Consider the following 17,487-nt stretch of genomic DNA (forward strand, 5'->3'; position numbering starts at 1 on the left):
GTGTTCTCCGCAGATGTTTCGAAGTGTCCTTTTGTGTCTACTAGTCGCAGTCGTTTGCTGTCATGCCGAGGTAAATGCTTTTTATTATTTAGATTTTTTTAAATATACGCTCTAGAGGACAATTCGTCTGTTGACAAACAAAGGTTTTCCTTTTCCCCCCAAAAAATGTACTTTGTAATTATTTGGCTATTGTACATAATCCAACAGTAACGTGCTTGTCTGATTGGTCAATTTAACTTGGGACAGTCTGATGCGTGTATATTTGTATATTAAATAACTAAACACAGTCATTTAAAGAAGACAGAGTTCAGAAAAAGAAGAGGCGGAGTCTTGCACATCTGTCCAGCTTCAAAGATGTAATGTCAACATTCACTAAACCAGTGCCTTTGAGTGCATGTTGTGTGTACATTATGCGCCAATGAAATAGCAGCATATTCTAATTGGCTCCAAACCATCAGTATCTCTATGAATCGTCTTTATCATACAGACTCATATATTTCGGTGAACATTAGAAGATAATTAATGTGATGTCTGCCTTCCATTTATATCAAGCAAATCCTGATCACTGCTGTTGAATGATGTACTTCACTTCAGCATTGTTTTTTTGGGGGGGGGGGGTTCACCCCTGTTGCCAGTAAACTACTTCTGATTGGTTTCCATGAAGGAACAGTTGTTCACAGTTGTTTGTAGAGCCTGCCACTTTGGTAATTGACCTCCAGTGTAGTATTGCTGACATGGCTCTGGTTGGTGGCTCTGGCTAGGTTCATGGCAGTTGTTAATTAACTGGTCTTGTGCTGTTGTGGCCAGAGAGGTGATTGATGGTCCCAGAGAAAATAGACCAATATAACAAACAATTGGGAAAGACAATGAGGATTTTTTTTTGTCGCCCCTCAACCACACACACACAAGCACTAGAGTTAGGCAAGCGTGCACACACACATGCACAAACGTAGGCACGCACACACACACACACACACACACACACACACACACACACACACACACACACACACACACACACACACACACACACACACACACACACACACACACACACACACATACATACATACATACACTACTGGTCAAAAGTTTTAGAACACACACACACATACACTACTGGTCAAAAGTTTTAGAACACACACACACATACACTACCGGTTAAAAGTTTTAGAACACACACACACACACACACACACACACACACACACACACACACACACACACACACACACACACACACACACACACACACACACATACATACATACACTACTGGTCAAAAGTTTTAGAACACACACACACATACACTACCGGTCAAAAGTTTTAGAACACACACACACACACACACACACACACACACACACACACACACACACACACACACACACACACACACACACACACACACACACACACACACACACACACACACACACATACATACACTACTGGTCAAAAGTTTTAGAACACACACACACACACACATACATATATACAGTACCGGTCAAAAGTTTGAACACACCTACTCATTGAAGGGTTTTTCTTTATTTGTACTATTTTCTACATTGTAGAATAATAGTGAAGACATCAAAACTATGAAATAACACATGGAATCATTTAGTACCAAAAAAGTGTCAAACAAATATATTTCATATTCGAGATTCTTCAAATAGCCACCATTTGCCTTGATGACAGCTTTGCACCCGCTTGGCATTCTCTCAACCAGCTTCACCTGGAATGCTTTTCCAACAGTCTTGAAGGAGTTCCCACATATGCTGAACATTTGTTTGCTGCTTTTCAATTACTCTGCGGGCCGACTCATCACAAACTATTTGAATTTGGTTGGGGGATTGTGGAGGCCAGTGCATCTGATGCAGCACTCAATCACTCCCCTTCTTCGTAAAATAGCCCTTACACAGCCTGGAGGTGTTTTGGGTCATTGTCCTGTTGAAAAACAAATGATAGTCCCCCAGAGCCCAGACCAGATGGGATGGCGTATCGCTGCAGAATGCTGTGGTAGCCATGCTGGTTAAGTGTGAATTCTAAATAAATCACAGACAATGTCACCAGCAAAGCACCCCCACACCATAACACCTCCTCCTCCATGCTTTACGGTGGGAAATACACAGGCGGAGATCATCCGTTCACCCACACCTCGTCTCACAAAGACACGGCGGTTGAACCAAAAATCTCAAATTTGGACACCAGACCAAAGGACAAATTTCCATAGGTCTAATGTCCATTGCTCGTGTTTCTTAGCCCATGTTTGTCCTTTAGTAGTGGTTGTCCTTTAGTAGTGGTTTCTTTGCAGCAATTCAACCATGAAGCCTGATTCACGCAGTCTCGTCTGAACCGTTGATGTTAAGATGTGTCTGTTACTTGAACTCTGTGAAGCATTTATTTGGGCTGCAATCTGCAATTAACTCTAATTAACTTATCCTCTGCAGCAGAGGTAACTCAGCGTCTTCCATTCCTGTGACGGTCCTCATGAGAGCCAGTTTCATCCTAGCATTTGATGGTTTTTGCGATTACACTTGAAGAAACTTTCAAAGTTCTTGAAATCTTCCGTATTGACTGAACTTCATGTCTTAAAGTAATGATGGACTGTCGTTTCACTTTGCTTATTTGAGCTGTTCTTGCCATAATATGGACTTGGTCTTTTACCAAATAGGGCTATCTTCTGTATACCTTGTCACAACACAGCTGATTGGCTCAAACACATTAAGAAGGAAAGAAATTCCACACATTAACTTTTAAGAAGGCACACCTGTTAATTGAAATGCATTCCAGGTGACTACCTCATGAAGCTGGTTGAGAGAATGCCAAGAGTGTGCAAGCTGTCATCAAGGGAAAGGGTGGCTGCTTTGAAGAATCTCAAATATATTTGGATTTGTTTAGCACTTTTTTGGTTACTACATCGTTCCATAGATATGTTATTTCCTAGTTTTGATGTCTTCTCTATTATACCACTTCAGAGCCATCCAAGAATGCTCTCCTACACAGAGCAGCTTGTAAAGCTCATTAAGGGAAAGGTTGATGTTTTTTCACTGTGTTCTATGCCAGTTTAAGGTTTCCCCCTCTCTTTCTTTCTCTTTTGTCTCTGCCCGCTCTCTCCCTGTCTGGCATGTTTCCCCGAGCGAGAGAAGGAGAGTGAGAGAAAGAAAGGGAGAGAGAGAGAGAGAGAAGGAGACAGAGAGAAAACCAGCCAATTTCTAGCCCTATTAGGGGGGCAATTAGTCTCAAAATGTGGTCTGGATGACTGAAGCTGTGGCCTGGATGGCTGATAAGGAACACAGCACAAATGAGTGCATAACCGCCTACTGATAAACACAATCTTGTGGTGTAGAAAGGCTATTTACAGCAAGGTTGTCTTGTATTAACAGAATGGTCTAGAACTGTTTAGAACTGTTTATACGTTTATTGTGTGCTAGCGTGGCCCTATTCACCAGTGTGTGATTGGAACAGTGCTCTGCTTAAGAATGTCTTGTCCTAGAGAGTCTCCTCCTCCTCTAAACATCTGTCAGTCATTAGCTCACCCTCTCCGCCTGCACAGAGCAACACAGGAACACACCCGTTCTGCCATGACACCACTCAGCACCAGCCAAGACTAGCCAGGGAGAGAGGGAGATGAGTTATAGACAGAAAAAGAAGAGTTTGAGACAGGAGGGTGGAAGAAAGTGGATAGGAGAGAGAGAGAGAGAGTGGGATGAAGAAGTGAGGAACAAGAGTGAGATATAGGCGATGAGAGTTAGTTGAGAGACTGGCCTGGGTAGAGAGGGAGGGAGGACGGGGACGAGGAGGGGAGAAGAGGGGAGCTATAGACAGTTAGAGGGGAGAGGAGTTGAGTGGACAGAGCTTCCCAAGGAGATGGGAGATGGTACAGTATATAGAAGGCTTTTGGGTGGATGAGAGAAGCACTGTAACGGCATTCCATTCACCCAGCATGAGAACGAACTTGAAACAATAAGGCTATAGGCTGATTAGGCTGTTAGAGCCCGCCCTTTTTGATCATGACATCACCTTTGCTTTTATTGGTTCAAACAGCCGTTAGGAACGAGACGCTCTATCTAAACCAATCACTTTTAATACAGTGAATGAATTAAGAAATTCATTTGTCAGAGATGATCAAAGAATGAATGAGAGCCTGTGGAATGTCTGTTTATAACCTCTCCAAGATCTCATTAATGAAAGCTTTTAATACATAATGGATGATGCCAATCTGTCTATCAATATTCTAATTTAAATGCATGGAATTCTTTCAATGCTCATTTTAGAGCGACAGACAAATAAAGAGAATACATTCTACAGTAGCAGCTAGGACACTGCAAACTCAGCCGCAACTCCCAAGGAGATCTGTGAAGAGAACTGGAAAAGAGGGAGAATCAGAAAGGGTGTTCTCACATAGAATTTGTATCTAAACTTTTTTGTAACACGGGCCGAGTTGTCACTGCTCAGGTGGAACGTGTGAGTGGAGGAAAATGCTGCGAGTTCTTTGGGTTAGAAGCTGGCCTTTTTGGATTCGAGCCGAGGCGTCGGAGAGCCTATGAGGAATTCACTCCCCCCCCCCCCTTAACGCCCTACTAGCTCTGTAAAGCTTAATGTGAAATGTGTGTTTTGTTCAGGGAATCCATGTTTTTTCATTTATTTCTGCAAGCATACTGCTTGTTGGGAACGCAAAATTAAACAAGGAAGTAGAACAAACTCATTGCCAGCTTTGGAAACAACTGTGATTCATGACATAATGAAAGATATATGCGTTGACTCAATTCACTTTGTCAGGTACCATTTTAGGGGGGCGACTATTATTAGTACCTATTGACCTATCTGATGCCCGACTCAGGGTCTAAAACTGAGAGGTTAACAAGTCACAGTTGTCAAATAATCACTTTGTGCTAGTGTCTTCTAATCCCGCCTCTGTAGTTTACACAAATCCTGTGGTTAAGCAGCTGCTTCTTCTTGAAGATGTCTCGTAAAGACTGATATGGAGTTGACAAAGTTTCACTCCCAGCTGGGCCACCTCAGGCCAGATGTCCTCTTACAAGCCAGGGGCCACACAGGGTCACCTCCCCCATGATCAAAGCCCTCTGACCCCCCCATTGTGGAAGTCTAGTATCCCCCTACCTCCCTCACCCTCCCGACAGCAGCTTACTTCCCAACATGGTGATGGTTTCACACACAGCTCAGACCCTTGTGTATTAGGACTGGGAATTCCCAGGGACCTCTCAATACGATATTATCACGATATGTATTGCGATTCTCACGATTCTATATGTATTGCAATTCGATGCTGTGATTTTATTGCGATCTGGTGTTTCAAACATATTGCTCACCATCTGCTGCAGACGAGAGAGCCATGATAAAATGAGTTTTGATCAGTCATGGAAATGAAAGTGCTGGAAACAAATGGGCTCCCTATTTAGAAAGGAGATGGAGAACATGCTATAAAGGAACGTTTTGGCATAGCTACAGCAAACTAGCACAAAAATAATATTGCAATGTTGTTAAAACGATACGATATGATATATCGCCAAAAATAATATCCCAATATGTAATTGTATTGTTTTCTCCCCCATCACTAATGTGTATGTGCGCTCATGCATGGGTGCGATCATTCCAGTGCGTGAGTGCATTTATTTGTGTGTACGTTCGTTTGGCGTGTGTGTGTGTGTGTGTGTGTGTGTGTGTGTGTGTGTGTGTGTGTGTGTGTGTGTGTGTGTGTGTGTGTGTGTGTGTGTGTGTGTGTGTGTGTGTGTGTGCGTGCGTGCGTGCGTGCGTGCGTGCGTGCGTGCGTGCGTGCGTGCGTGCGTGTGTGCCGTGCGTGCCGTGCGTGCGTGCGTGTGTGTGTGTGTGTGTGTGTAGGCTAAGCAGCAGGAGGTGGGCTGTGCAAGTGCTAAATGGGTCAGCATAGCTGGAGCGAGCAGCCATGGCCCTGGAAGTCAGAGGGTTTGTCTGGGTGAGCAGTCCCCCGAATCAGGCCTTTGACCTGGGCAGGAATGCCTGGTATCTGGGGTGAACTCTCTCATTTGGACCTAACCTGGGAGATTGACTATAGTAGAGCGAAAGAATGCTGTTCACTTTAGACACACTTATTAAGACACGACTTAACTGATTATTATTGACTTGTGTGTGTAGTTTATACCAAAATCATGATGTTACGTAGATGGATCAGGCAAGTTTGAAGTTGTTCTGCAGTTACATGTAGTTCTGTACTGTGTGGAACGTAATTGCTGGAAAAAGTACCCAATTGTCATACTTGAGTAAAAGTAAAGATGATAAATTACTCAAGTAAAAGTGAAAGTCACCCAGTGAAATACTACTTGATTCAAAGTCTAAGAGGATTTGGTTTTAAATATACTTAAGTAACACAAGTAAATGTAATTGCTCAAATATACTTAAGTATGAAAATTAAAAGTCTAAAAATCCTTTAAATATTATGCAAACCAGACGGCACAATTTCTTTTTTCTTTACATTATTTTGGCTACCATGGCTATGCCCCCATAGGATGACAATGCCCCCATCCATGGGGCACGGGTGGTCACTGAATGGTTTGATGAGCATGAACACATTGTAAACCATATGCCATGGCCGTCCCATATCTAAACCCAGTTGAACACTTATGGGACATTCTGGAGCGGCGCCTCAGACAGCGGTTTCCACCACCATCAACAAAACACCAAATGATACAATTTCTCGTGGAAGAATGGTGTCGCATCCCTACAATAGACTTCCAGACTCTTTTAGAATTTATGCCAAGGTGCTTTGAAGCTGTTCTGGCTCGTGGTCGTCCACCGCCCTATTAAGATACCAAGTAGGCGCCTCCTTCATTTTGGCAGTTACCCGCATATTGTCTCAGCAGGGAGACAAGAGGCCCTTCTTTGTTTGTCCTTCTGTTCAGATGGATAAGCCCCCCTTCCCCAATAGCCACAGACACAGCCTTACATGAGACGGAGGTTACGGTACAAAAACAACATTTCCTCTACCTCCATCTCAATTGTTTTGTTGTCTGCCTGCAAAGGACTAATGGGGCTCATATGTTCAGTACACTGTGGGCCTAGTGATTTGGGTCTTTGTAAGTTATGATACACGCGCTCCTCTCCTGGAAGGCACTTTAGAATGAAAGAGTATAATCAGTATAATATAGAGTACAATCAGCCTCTACAGCCTTTATTACTGGCTTTCAAAGAGAAATGTGACATTGGCAATTACATTTTATGTAAAGCCTTTTGAAGCTTTGGTGACAAAGGTGACAAAATCTTGAAGTTACAGATAGGGTGTGACTGGTTTGTCATTGAACGGTATCTGTCCATTACTCATCCAAAGGAGTCCACACACACACACACACACACGCACGCACACACACACACACACACACACACACACACACACACACACACACACACACACACACACACACACACACACACACACAGACAGACAGACAGACAGACAGACAGACAGACAGACAGACAGACAGACAGACAGACAGACAGACAGACAGACAGACAGACAGACAGACAGACAGACAGACAGACAGAAAGGAGAGAGTATTTTCTTCCAATATGACATCTTCGTGACCTAAATACAGTAATAGTTTATTATGACTCAAACCTTAACATGGTTGTTTTTCTGTTGTGTGTGTGACCTCTCCCTGTTTTAGAAAATATTTATTTGCCAAATAGGACGATGAAAGTTACACTTCCTTTGTTTGAATCGAAGGAAACCCATGTTTGTTTGTTTTTGGGACTAGGTCTGTTTCTTGTCTACAACTGGGCGCTGTAAGGTTTCTCCAAAGTGATCACTCACTGTTGTGTAGAATTGTGTACTCATTGTGTTTTGCTCACAATCAGTCCACACTCACTTCCTGTGTTTGAGTCGTACGGGTGTCTAGTAACTAGTGTTGCTGGTGTGAACCTCACAGAAACTCAGTGTTGGCCTTATAGTTCATTCTGTCTGTAAAATACCATGAGGGATTTTGGTATGTAGGTCAATGAGAGAGTGTCGAATTTGGAGTTAACCGGAGTTAAGTTATACTCAGGTAAGTAGATCGTTTAGAAACGAGATTCCTTGGATAACAGATGAAAGGCTCTCTCCCCAACTGATTGGTTCTTCTAACCCTATTAAAGCCATGATTGGTTTGGTATGCCCCTGACGTACAGCTTTTTTTTTTCAGTGTCTTGACGTTGCCCTATAAAACAAGTTAGGAGTGGATGGGAGAGTCACAGGTTGGACATGCTCCCAAATTCCTCATCTTGGCTCTGCAGGGGAATGTTTGCACCCTCGTTTCCCTTGAAATGTCTTTCTTCTTGTGGTCTCCAACTCACGCTATCTATCTCCCTCTGGACACATAAAGAGAGAAGTCAGTCCAGACCAGACGCTCCAGCTCCAACAAATCTGTGTGTGTGTGTTCAAGTGTGTGTTCAAGTGTGTACAGCTCCTCTGTTAGACAGCTTGAAGATGGATGTCTTTTTTTACCATCAGCTCTTGGCCTGTGGACCGACCCTGCCATAAATCTTCACGTGTACTAATTTCATGCCTGAGACAGGGGGTCTCGACCTGACCTGCATATCATACAGTGTGTGTGTGTGTGTGTGTGTGTGTGTGTGTGTGTGTGTGTGTGTGTGTGTGTGTGTGTGTGTGTGTGTGTGTGTGTGTGTGTGTGTGTGTGTGTGTGTGTGTGCGCGAGAGCGTGCACTTACTGTACGTGCGTGTGCATGTGTGTGTCAGGCCTAGGTTCATATAGTATTCAAAATAATTTCAAATGTTGGGCTTGATTGGGTTTGCCTGGCTCAATGGAGCCGATAGAATCGAAAAAAACTGCAAACCCTCTTGATTGTTTAGCTTAGGATACTTGTATAGAGCGAGAGAGATTGCACAAGGCTGTTGGTCACTTGTCACTTTTTTGACTGCATATCTTTTGTCTGTGAAAATTTCAAAACACATGCCAGCCAAGCAGTGACATGCCAGCCAAGCAGTGACATGCCAGCCAAGCAGTGACATGCCAGCCAAGCAGTTACATGCCAGCCAAGCAGTGACATGCCAGCCAAGCAGTGACATGCCAGCCAAGCAGTGACATGCCAGTCAAGCAGTGACATGCCAGCCAAGCAGTTACATGCCAGCCAAGCAGTGACATGCCAGCCAAGCAGTGACATGCCAGCCAAGCAGTGACATGCCAGCCAAGCAGTTACATGCCAGCCAAGCAGTGACATGCCAGCCAAGCAGTTACATGCCAGCCAAGCAGTGACATGCCAGCCAAGCAGTGACATGCCAGCCAAGCAGTGACATGCCAGCCAAGCAGTGACATGCCAGCCAAGCAGTGACATGCCAGCCAAGCAGTGACATACCAGCCAAGCAGTGACATGCCAGCCAAGCAGTGACATGCCAGCCAAGCAGTGACATGCCAGCCAAGCAGTGACATGCCAGCCAAGCAGTGACATGCCAGCCAAGCAGTGACATACCAGCCAAGCAGTTACATGCCAGCCAAGCAGTGACATACCAGCCAAGCAGTGACATGCCAGCCAAGGAGTGACATACCAGCCAAGCAGTGACATGCCAGCCAAGCAGTGACATACCAGCCAAGCAGTGACATACCAGCCAAGCAGTGACATACCAGCCAAGCAGTGACATACCAGCCAAGCAGTGACATACCAGCCAAGCAGTGACATGCCAGCCAAGCAGTGACATGCCAGCCAAGCAGTGACATGCCAGCCAAGCAGTGACATGCCAGCCAAGCAGTGACATGCCAGCCAAGCAGTGACATGCCAGCCAAGCAGTGACATACCAGCCAAGCAGTGACATGCCAGCCAAGCAGTGACATGCCAGCCAAGCAGTGACATGCCAGCCAAGCAGTGACATACCAGCCAAGCAGTGACATACCAGCCAAGCAGTGACATGCCAGCCAAGCAGTGACATGCCAGCCAAGCAGTGACATACCAGCCAAGCAGTGACATGCCAGCCAAGCAGTGACATGCCAGCCAGGCAGTGACATGCCAGCCAAGCAGTGACATGCCAGCCAAGCAGTGACATACCAGCCAAGCAGTGACATACCAGCCAAGCAGTGACATGCCAGCCAAGCAGTGACATGCCAGCCAAGCAGTGACATACCAGCCAAGCAGTGACATGCCAGCCAAGCAGTGACATGCCAGCCAAGCAGTGACATGCCAGCCAAGCAGTGACATGCCAGCCAAGCAGTGACATGCCAGCAGATAGTTATGATTGTTACGTTCTTTTTGTAACAGTATTTTTTATTGGAATTTCACAATTTCCACCCATATTAAGAGATACAACAACAGAGACAAAGCACACAAAAACCAGCACTCACTTACACATACCTGCATATATATATATATATATATATATATATATATATAATATACATATATACATACATACACACATACATACACACTAATACATACGTACACCATTTTCCTCTTCCCGCTCGGTGCTTCTCTCACCCCATCCCCATCATTGCGTCTCTCAATACATACATTTTAAACAAACTTACAAACAGAAATTAAACAAAAAAGCTCAGTTTAAACCAAGAGGTTAGGTTCCACACATGGAACGTACAGTGTAGTTCTGAAATACATAGATCCCCACCATTCTAAGAGAATCCTTGCAGCATAATAGCTGATACCTCAGGTTCTAGGTCATTTAGATAAGGTTCCCATATTTTGTAGAACTGATCTGTTTTAGAATGCAATGTACATGTCAGATATTCCAGAGGCACCCATTCAAATAGTATCTTATGCCAATCTTTCATAGAAGGAACCTTATCACTAATCCACTGTAAAGGGATGTTTTTCCTCGCTGCCAAGGTAAGGATGTTGTAAAGCCTCCTCTTACCCACAGAAGTAACATGCCTACTAGGGAGAACTAACAGTAAAGAAACTGGGTCCAATTCTAGATCAACCCCTAGGATCTTTTCAATTTCTTGCAGAACACCAGACCAGTATCTTTGTATATTGGTACATGGCCATAAACAATGTGTTAGGGTGCCTGTATCAGATTTACATTTATGAGACTGAGGAGAAGAGGAAGTGGGGCTAAAAGCATGTCTGTGATTTGGGGATATCTGCAATCTGTGTATTATTCTTAACTGGATTGCTCTAGTACGATTACATATATATATTGTTTTTGCATTTCTCCAAATGTCCTCCCCCTTCGTCAATAGTAACAGACAATTCTTTCTCCCACACTTGTTTCACCCTCTGTGTTGACAGCAGAAAAGGACCTTAAAGCATCATAAAACAGACTTACAGACATTTTCCATTGTGGGGAAAAAAAATTTTTTTTCAATGACAGACATATCAGGGTTACCAATTAAGGTGGTGCTCTTCAGAATATAATGTCTTACTTGTAGGAAGCAGAAAAAGTCCTGCTTTGGGAGTCGATATTTCTCGACCATCTGCTCAAATGACAATCAAATCTTATCAGCAAATAAGTCATTTAGTCTGCGTATGCCCTTATTAAGCCAAAAGTGAAAGCAAGCATCCAACAATCCTGGACCAAAATCTGGGTTGTTAAGAATTGGGGTAAGAGCAGAGGTTAGTTTGGACCTTCCCAGGAAGCGTTGAACTGACCTCCATACTTTGAGTGTGTTAAGTGTAATGGGATTATTGCAGTGATCTTCTACAGACTTGAAACTTCTGAAAAATAAAAGATCCTGTAAGGAGTATTTTGAAAGAGAAGTCACAATGTCTAACCAAATAGAGGAGTCATTGTTTGTGATCCAGTCAGAAATATAACATAGGTGGGCACACCACTGATAGAACCAGATATTGGGCAGATCCAAGCCACCCATAGAACTTGGCAGCTGCAATATTGCCATCTTAAGTCTTGGCTTGCGTTTACTCCATATAAAGGAACTTAGCCATCCATTTACATCCTTTATTACCTTATTGGAGAGTAATACTGGGATCATTTGGATTGGGTAAAGTGGTCTAGGTAAAATGTTCATTTTCAAGAGGGATATTCTTCCCGACCAAGAAATCGGGAGAGAGTTCCAGCGCTCCAGATCCTGTCTTATTGTATCAAACAAGGGAACAAAATTGTCTTTGTACATTTCCTGGAATTTAGGAGTTACAAATATACCCAGATACATAAAACCTGAGGGAGACTATTTAAAAGGGAAGGGGGGAGAAGTATTAGGTACAGAGTGACATAGCCTCTGATTTAGTTAAATTAATCTTGTAGCCTGAGAATTCGCTGAATAATTCAATAATATTAATAAGAGATGTAATTGAAGTCTCGGGACTAGAGATGAATATCAGGACATCATCAGCATAAAGCTTATTTTATGGTGAACATCACCAATGAGCAGCCCCTGTATAGCAGGCGTTACCTTGATGGCCTCGGCCAGTGGTTCCATAACGAGTGCAAAGAGGAGAGGAGACAAAGGACAGCCCTGTCTGGTACCTCTGTATATAGAGAAGCTATTTGACCTTAGCCCATTAGTAAGGACAGCAGCCTGTGGATCATCATATTACATTTTCACCCATTTTATAAAGTTGTCCCCTAGACCAAATTTATTTAGAGCAAAGAATAGGTAAGACCACTCCACACGATCAAATGCTTTCTCAGCATCTAGGGAGAGCACAAGACCATCCATAGCACTTTTCTGGTAGGCTTGAATTACATTAAGAAGCCGCCCGACATTGATGCATGACTTACGGCCCTTAATGAAGCCAGTTTGGTCTCCTTTCACAATTAGTGGCAGTGAGTCCGATAATCTTCTGGCTAGAATTTTAGAAAGCAATTTTCTATCCACATTCAGAAGGGAAATTGGTCTGTACGAGGAACAAGACTCTGGACATTTTCCCTTTTTGAGAATAAGTGATATGTTGGCTTCTCTCAGCGTTTGAGGGAGCTGGTCATTTGTAAATGAGTGGTGAAACATATCACGCAATGGCTCAAGGATCAGGCCATGGAACTCTTTATAGAACTCACTACAAAACCCGTCTGGTCCTGGGGCCTTACCATTTTGCAGATTCTTAATTGCGAACATTATCTCTTCCTCGGTAATAAGGGCAGTCCTTCTCTTTAGTTCCTAATTCACCCTCTAATGTTTTTTGCTTTTCACGCTTTTTCCGTCTCTTAGTGGCTGTGTAGGACATAATCAGACCCCTGGCGTACGCTTTACAGGTCTCTTAGTGGCTGTGTAGGACATAATCAGACCCCTGGCGTACGCTTTACAGGTCTCTTAGTGGCTGTGAATGACATAATCAGACCCCTGGCGTACGCTTTACAGGTCTCTTAGTGGCTGTGAATGACATAATCAGACCCCTGGCGACATAATCAGACGCTTTACAGGTCTCTTAGTGGCTGTGAATGACATAATAATCACGCTTTACAGGTCCCTGGCGACATAACGCTTTACAGGTCTCTTAGTGGCTGTGAATGACATAATCAGACCCCTGGCGTACGCTTTACAGGTCTCTTAGTGGCTGTGTAGGACATAATCAGACCCCTGGCGTACGCTTTACAGGTCTCTTAGTGGCTGTGTAGGACATAATCAGACCCCTGGCGTACGCTTTACAGGTCTCTTAGTGGCTGTGAATGACATAATCAGACCCCTGGCGTACGCTTTACAGGTCTCTTAGTGGCTGTGTATGACATAATCAGACCCCTGGCGTACGCTTTACAGGTCTCTTAGTGGCTGTGTAGGACATAATCAGACCCCTGGCGTACGCTTTACAGGTCTCTTAGTGGCTGTGAATGACATAATCAGACCCCTGGCGTACACTTTACAGGTCTCTTAGTGGCTGTGTATGACATAATCAGACCCCTGGCGTACGCTTTACAGGTCTCTTAGTGGCTGTGTAGGACATAATCAGACCCCTGGCGTACACTTTACAGGTCTCTTACTGGCTGTGTATGACATAATCAGACCCCTGGCGTACACTTTACAGGTCTCTTAGTGGCTGTGAATGACATAATCAGACCCCTGGCGTACACTTTACAGGTCTCTTACTGGCTGTGTATGACATAATCAGACCCCTGGCGTACACTTTACAGGTCTCTTAGTGGCTGTGAATGACATAATCAGACCCCTGGCGTACGCTTTACAGGTCTCTTAGTGGCTGTGAATGACATAATCAGACCACTGGCGTACACTTTACAGGTCTCTTACTGGCTGTGTATGACATAATCATAATCAGACAGGTCCCTGGCGTACACTTTACAGGTCTCTTAGTGGCTGTGTATGACATAGTCAGACTTTACAGGTCTCTGGCGTGTACGCATTACAGGTCTCTTAGTGGATGTGTAGGACATAATCAGACCCTGGCACTTTACACGCTTTACAGGTCTCTTAGTGGCTGTGAATGACATAATCAGACCCCTGGCGTACACTTTACAGGTCTCTTACTGGCTGTGAATGACATAATCAGACCCCTGGCGTACACTTTACAGGTCTCTTAGTGGCTGTGTAGGACATAATCAGACCCCTGGCGTACACTTTACAGGTCTCTTAGTGGCTGTGAATGACATAATCAGACCCCTGGCGTACACTTTACAGGTCTCTTACTGGCTGTGAATGACATAATCAGACCCCTGGCGTACGCTTTACAGGTCTCTTAGTGGCTGTGTATGATATAATCAGACCCCTGGCGTACGCTTTACAGGTCTCTTACTGGCTGTGAATGACATAATCAGACCCTGGCTGTGAATGACATAATCAGTACCACTTTACAGGTCTCTTACTGGCTGTGAATGACATAATCAGACGCTTTACCCTGGCGAATGACGCTTTACAGGTCTCTTAGTGGCTGTGTAGGACATAATCAGACCCCTGGCGTACACTTTACAGGTCTCTTAGTGGCTGTGAATGACATAATCAGACCCCTGGCGTACGCTTTACAGGTCTCTTAGTGGCTGTGAATGACATAAATCAGCTTTACAGGTCTCCCTGGCGAATGACACTTTACAGGTCTCTTAGTGGCTGTGAATGACATAATCAGACCCCTGGCGTACACTTTACAGGTCTCTTAGTGGCTGTGAATGACATAATCAGACCCCTGGCGTACACTTTACAGGTCTCTTACTGGCTGTGTATGACATAATCAGACCCCTGGCGTACACTTTACAGGTCTCTTAGTGGCTGTGAATGACATAATCAGACCCCTGGCGTACACTTTACAGGTCTCTTAGTGGCTGTGAATGACATAATCAGACCCCTGGCGTACACTTTACAGGTCTCTTAGTGGCTGTGAATGACATAATCAGACCCCTGGCGTACACTTTACAGGTCTCTTACTGGCTGTGTATGACATAATCAGAGGTCTCCTGGCGCTTTACAGGTCTCTTACTGGCTGTGAACACTTTACAGGTCTCTTAGTGGCTGTGTAGGACATAATCAGACCCCTGGCGTACGCTTTACAGGTCTCTTAGTGGCTGTGTAGGACATAATCAGACCCCTGGCGTACGCTTTACAGGTCTCTTAGTGGCTGTGAATGACATAATCAGACCCCTGGCGTACACTTTACACGTCTCTTAGTGGCTGTGAATGACATAATCAGACCCCTGGCGTACGCTTTACAGGTTTCCCAAAGGAGCAAGGGGTTATCTGTTGATTGAGAGTTAATAGAGAAAAAGGCTTTAAACTCTGTAATAAAATATGATGTGAATGTACGGTCTTTAAGAATGGTTGTATTCAACCTCCAATGTCTTGACCGATTGGATGCCCCGTTGAGTTTTATGTCCAGGATCACCTCAGCATGATCAGATATGACTATGCTTCCTATCCTAGCGGATGAAACAGACTGTGAAGACGTCCTGGGCATAAAAAAGTAATCTATTCTAGTCTGACATCCATGAGGTGCAGAGAAGAAAGTGAACTCTCTGTTGGAGGGATGAAAAGTTCTCCAAACATCAGCATGCCCCAGATCATCACAAATAGCTTTAAGTGACTTAGCTTGAGGAGAGAGTGAAGCTATACCACTGGGAAACTTATCAATAAGGGGGTTCAAAAAACAATTAAAATCTCCTCCAACCACTGCAGTGTCTGAGTTTAATTCTGAAAAGTCTAGAAATACCTTAGTGAGGAAATCAGGGGGGTGGGCAGGGGGGAAGTAAATATTCATTATGGAAAAGTTCTGCCCTTGTAAAGTACCATTAATTATAACAAAGCGACCAAATTTATCTTCCACACAATTCAAGACCTTAAGTGGTAAGTTCTTTTTCACCAGAATTGCTACTCCTCTGCTTCTGGATGTAAATGATGAGAAAAACACTTGACCAAACCCCCCCAATTTCAGATGCTCCTTATCATCCAAATGAGTTTCTTGCAACAGGACAATATCAATATTTACTTCTTTTAAAAAAAAAGACAGTACCTTCTTCCTTTTAATGGGGTTATTTGCTCCCTCTAATGGTCCATGTACGTACACGCAGTCTGTGACCTGCCATTGCACCTTGATCATTCAATATCCAGACTGGATCCTACTGTAAAAGTGGGGTGGTACCTTTTTCCATGTGTTAAACTCTCTTCTATCTCACTGAGCATAAACAAACGATATAAACACTGAACTCCAACTATACTAAACCCAAAAACGAAACTTGTAAAGATCCAAAAGGGGGTTTCCCCACTAGCTAACATGCAGGGGATTTCAACTCTCCAATGTAGACTCTTCAGTCCGCATTGCCACTCAATAGCCTCATCCTTTATATATATATATGGAAATGAAAATCAATAGAAGAAGATTGAGGCTCTTCCACATAAAACCAAGCCTGGGCACCAATATGGATTCACACATATCTCAGCCTGAGCTATAGCGGCTATTACTTTAGCAAGAAAAATAATAAAGATACGAATATTACTGAGCCGGAGTACGTGAGGACTCACACCACTGTTTCATGATCAGATTCAAATAAAAATAATAAAGTTATCCAGCTTAAGGTGCAGCTTAAAGTTATTTACCCGAGAGAGTCAATAAACGCAGCAGCCTCTTCAGGTGTGTAGACTTTTTTAGGCGATCCGTTGACCATAATCTTCAATGTGGCCGGGTACAACAGTGCGTAGTCCATCTTCAATTTCTTGAGTCGAGCCTTCGCCTCATCAAACGCTTTGCGTCTTCGTACAACCGCTGTGGAATGATCATTGAAGAATGAGACCTTTGGACCTTTATGTTGACTACCGTCAGAACCGATGTTTCTAGCCGCATCCATGACGCGCTGCTTGTCGGTGAAGTTGTGGAACTTTATAACCACTGGCCTCGGGCGCTGGTTGGGACCAGGTATCGGTGCTTGAGAGAGATGGGCTCTGTCCAGCTTCACATGACCAGCCTTAGTGTCCATTTGTAGGTAGCCAGGGATCCATTCCTCATTTTTTTTAACTGAACGTGTCCCTTCAGAATTTTCCGGGAGTCTCACAACACGAATATTGCATCTGCGTCCTCGATTATCCAAGTCGTCAATGTGCTCCGCCATTTTGCGCACCTGTTTCTCAAGTGCTTTTATCTTAGTGTCCATAGATGTAGTTGAAG

General features: G+C 44.0%; 1 protein-coding gene and 1 long non-coding RNA gene across 3 annotated transcripts in view; both read left to right on the plus strand.

Annotated features, from left to right (window-relative positions):
• LOC118369975 (follistatin-related protein 1-like) overlaps positions 1–17,487 on the plus strand; it is a 29,666-nt gene that overhangs the window by 353 nt on the left and 11,826 nt on the right. Inside the window, exon 2 of the mRNA XM_052499073.1 lies at positions 14–70. Coding sequence (XP_052355033.1) covers positions 14–70 — 57 coding nt within the window. The remainder of the gene's footprint in view (positions 1–13; positions 71–17,487) is intronic.
• Positions 10,419–16,358, plus strand: LOC127916657 (uncharacterized). 2 transcript variants are annotated; one of them, XR_008095456.1, is made up of 4 exons: positions 10,419–13,253; positions 13,544–13,967; positions 14,934–15,092; positions 15,333–16,358. It is a non-coding gene; the product is annotated as an uncharacterized LOC127916657 (long non-coding RNA). The 2 variants fall into 2 exon arrangements; XR_008095457.1 differs by lacking the exon at positions 10,419–13,253 and adding an exon at positions 13,396–13,437.

The sequence above is a fragment of the Oncorhynchus keta genome, chromosome 37 (assembly GCF_023373465.1).
Source record: "Oncorhynchus keta strain PuntledgeMale-10-30-2019 chromosome 37, Oket_V2, whole genome shotgun sequence".
Taxonomy (NCBI): domain Eukaryota; kingdom Metazoa; phylum Chordata; class Actinopteri; order Salmoniformes; family Salmonidae; genus Oncorhynchus; species Oncorhynchus keta.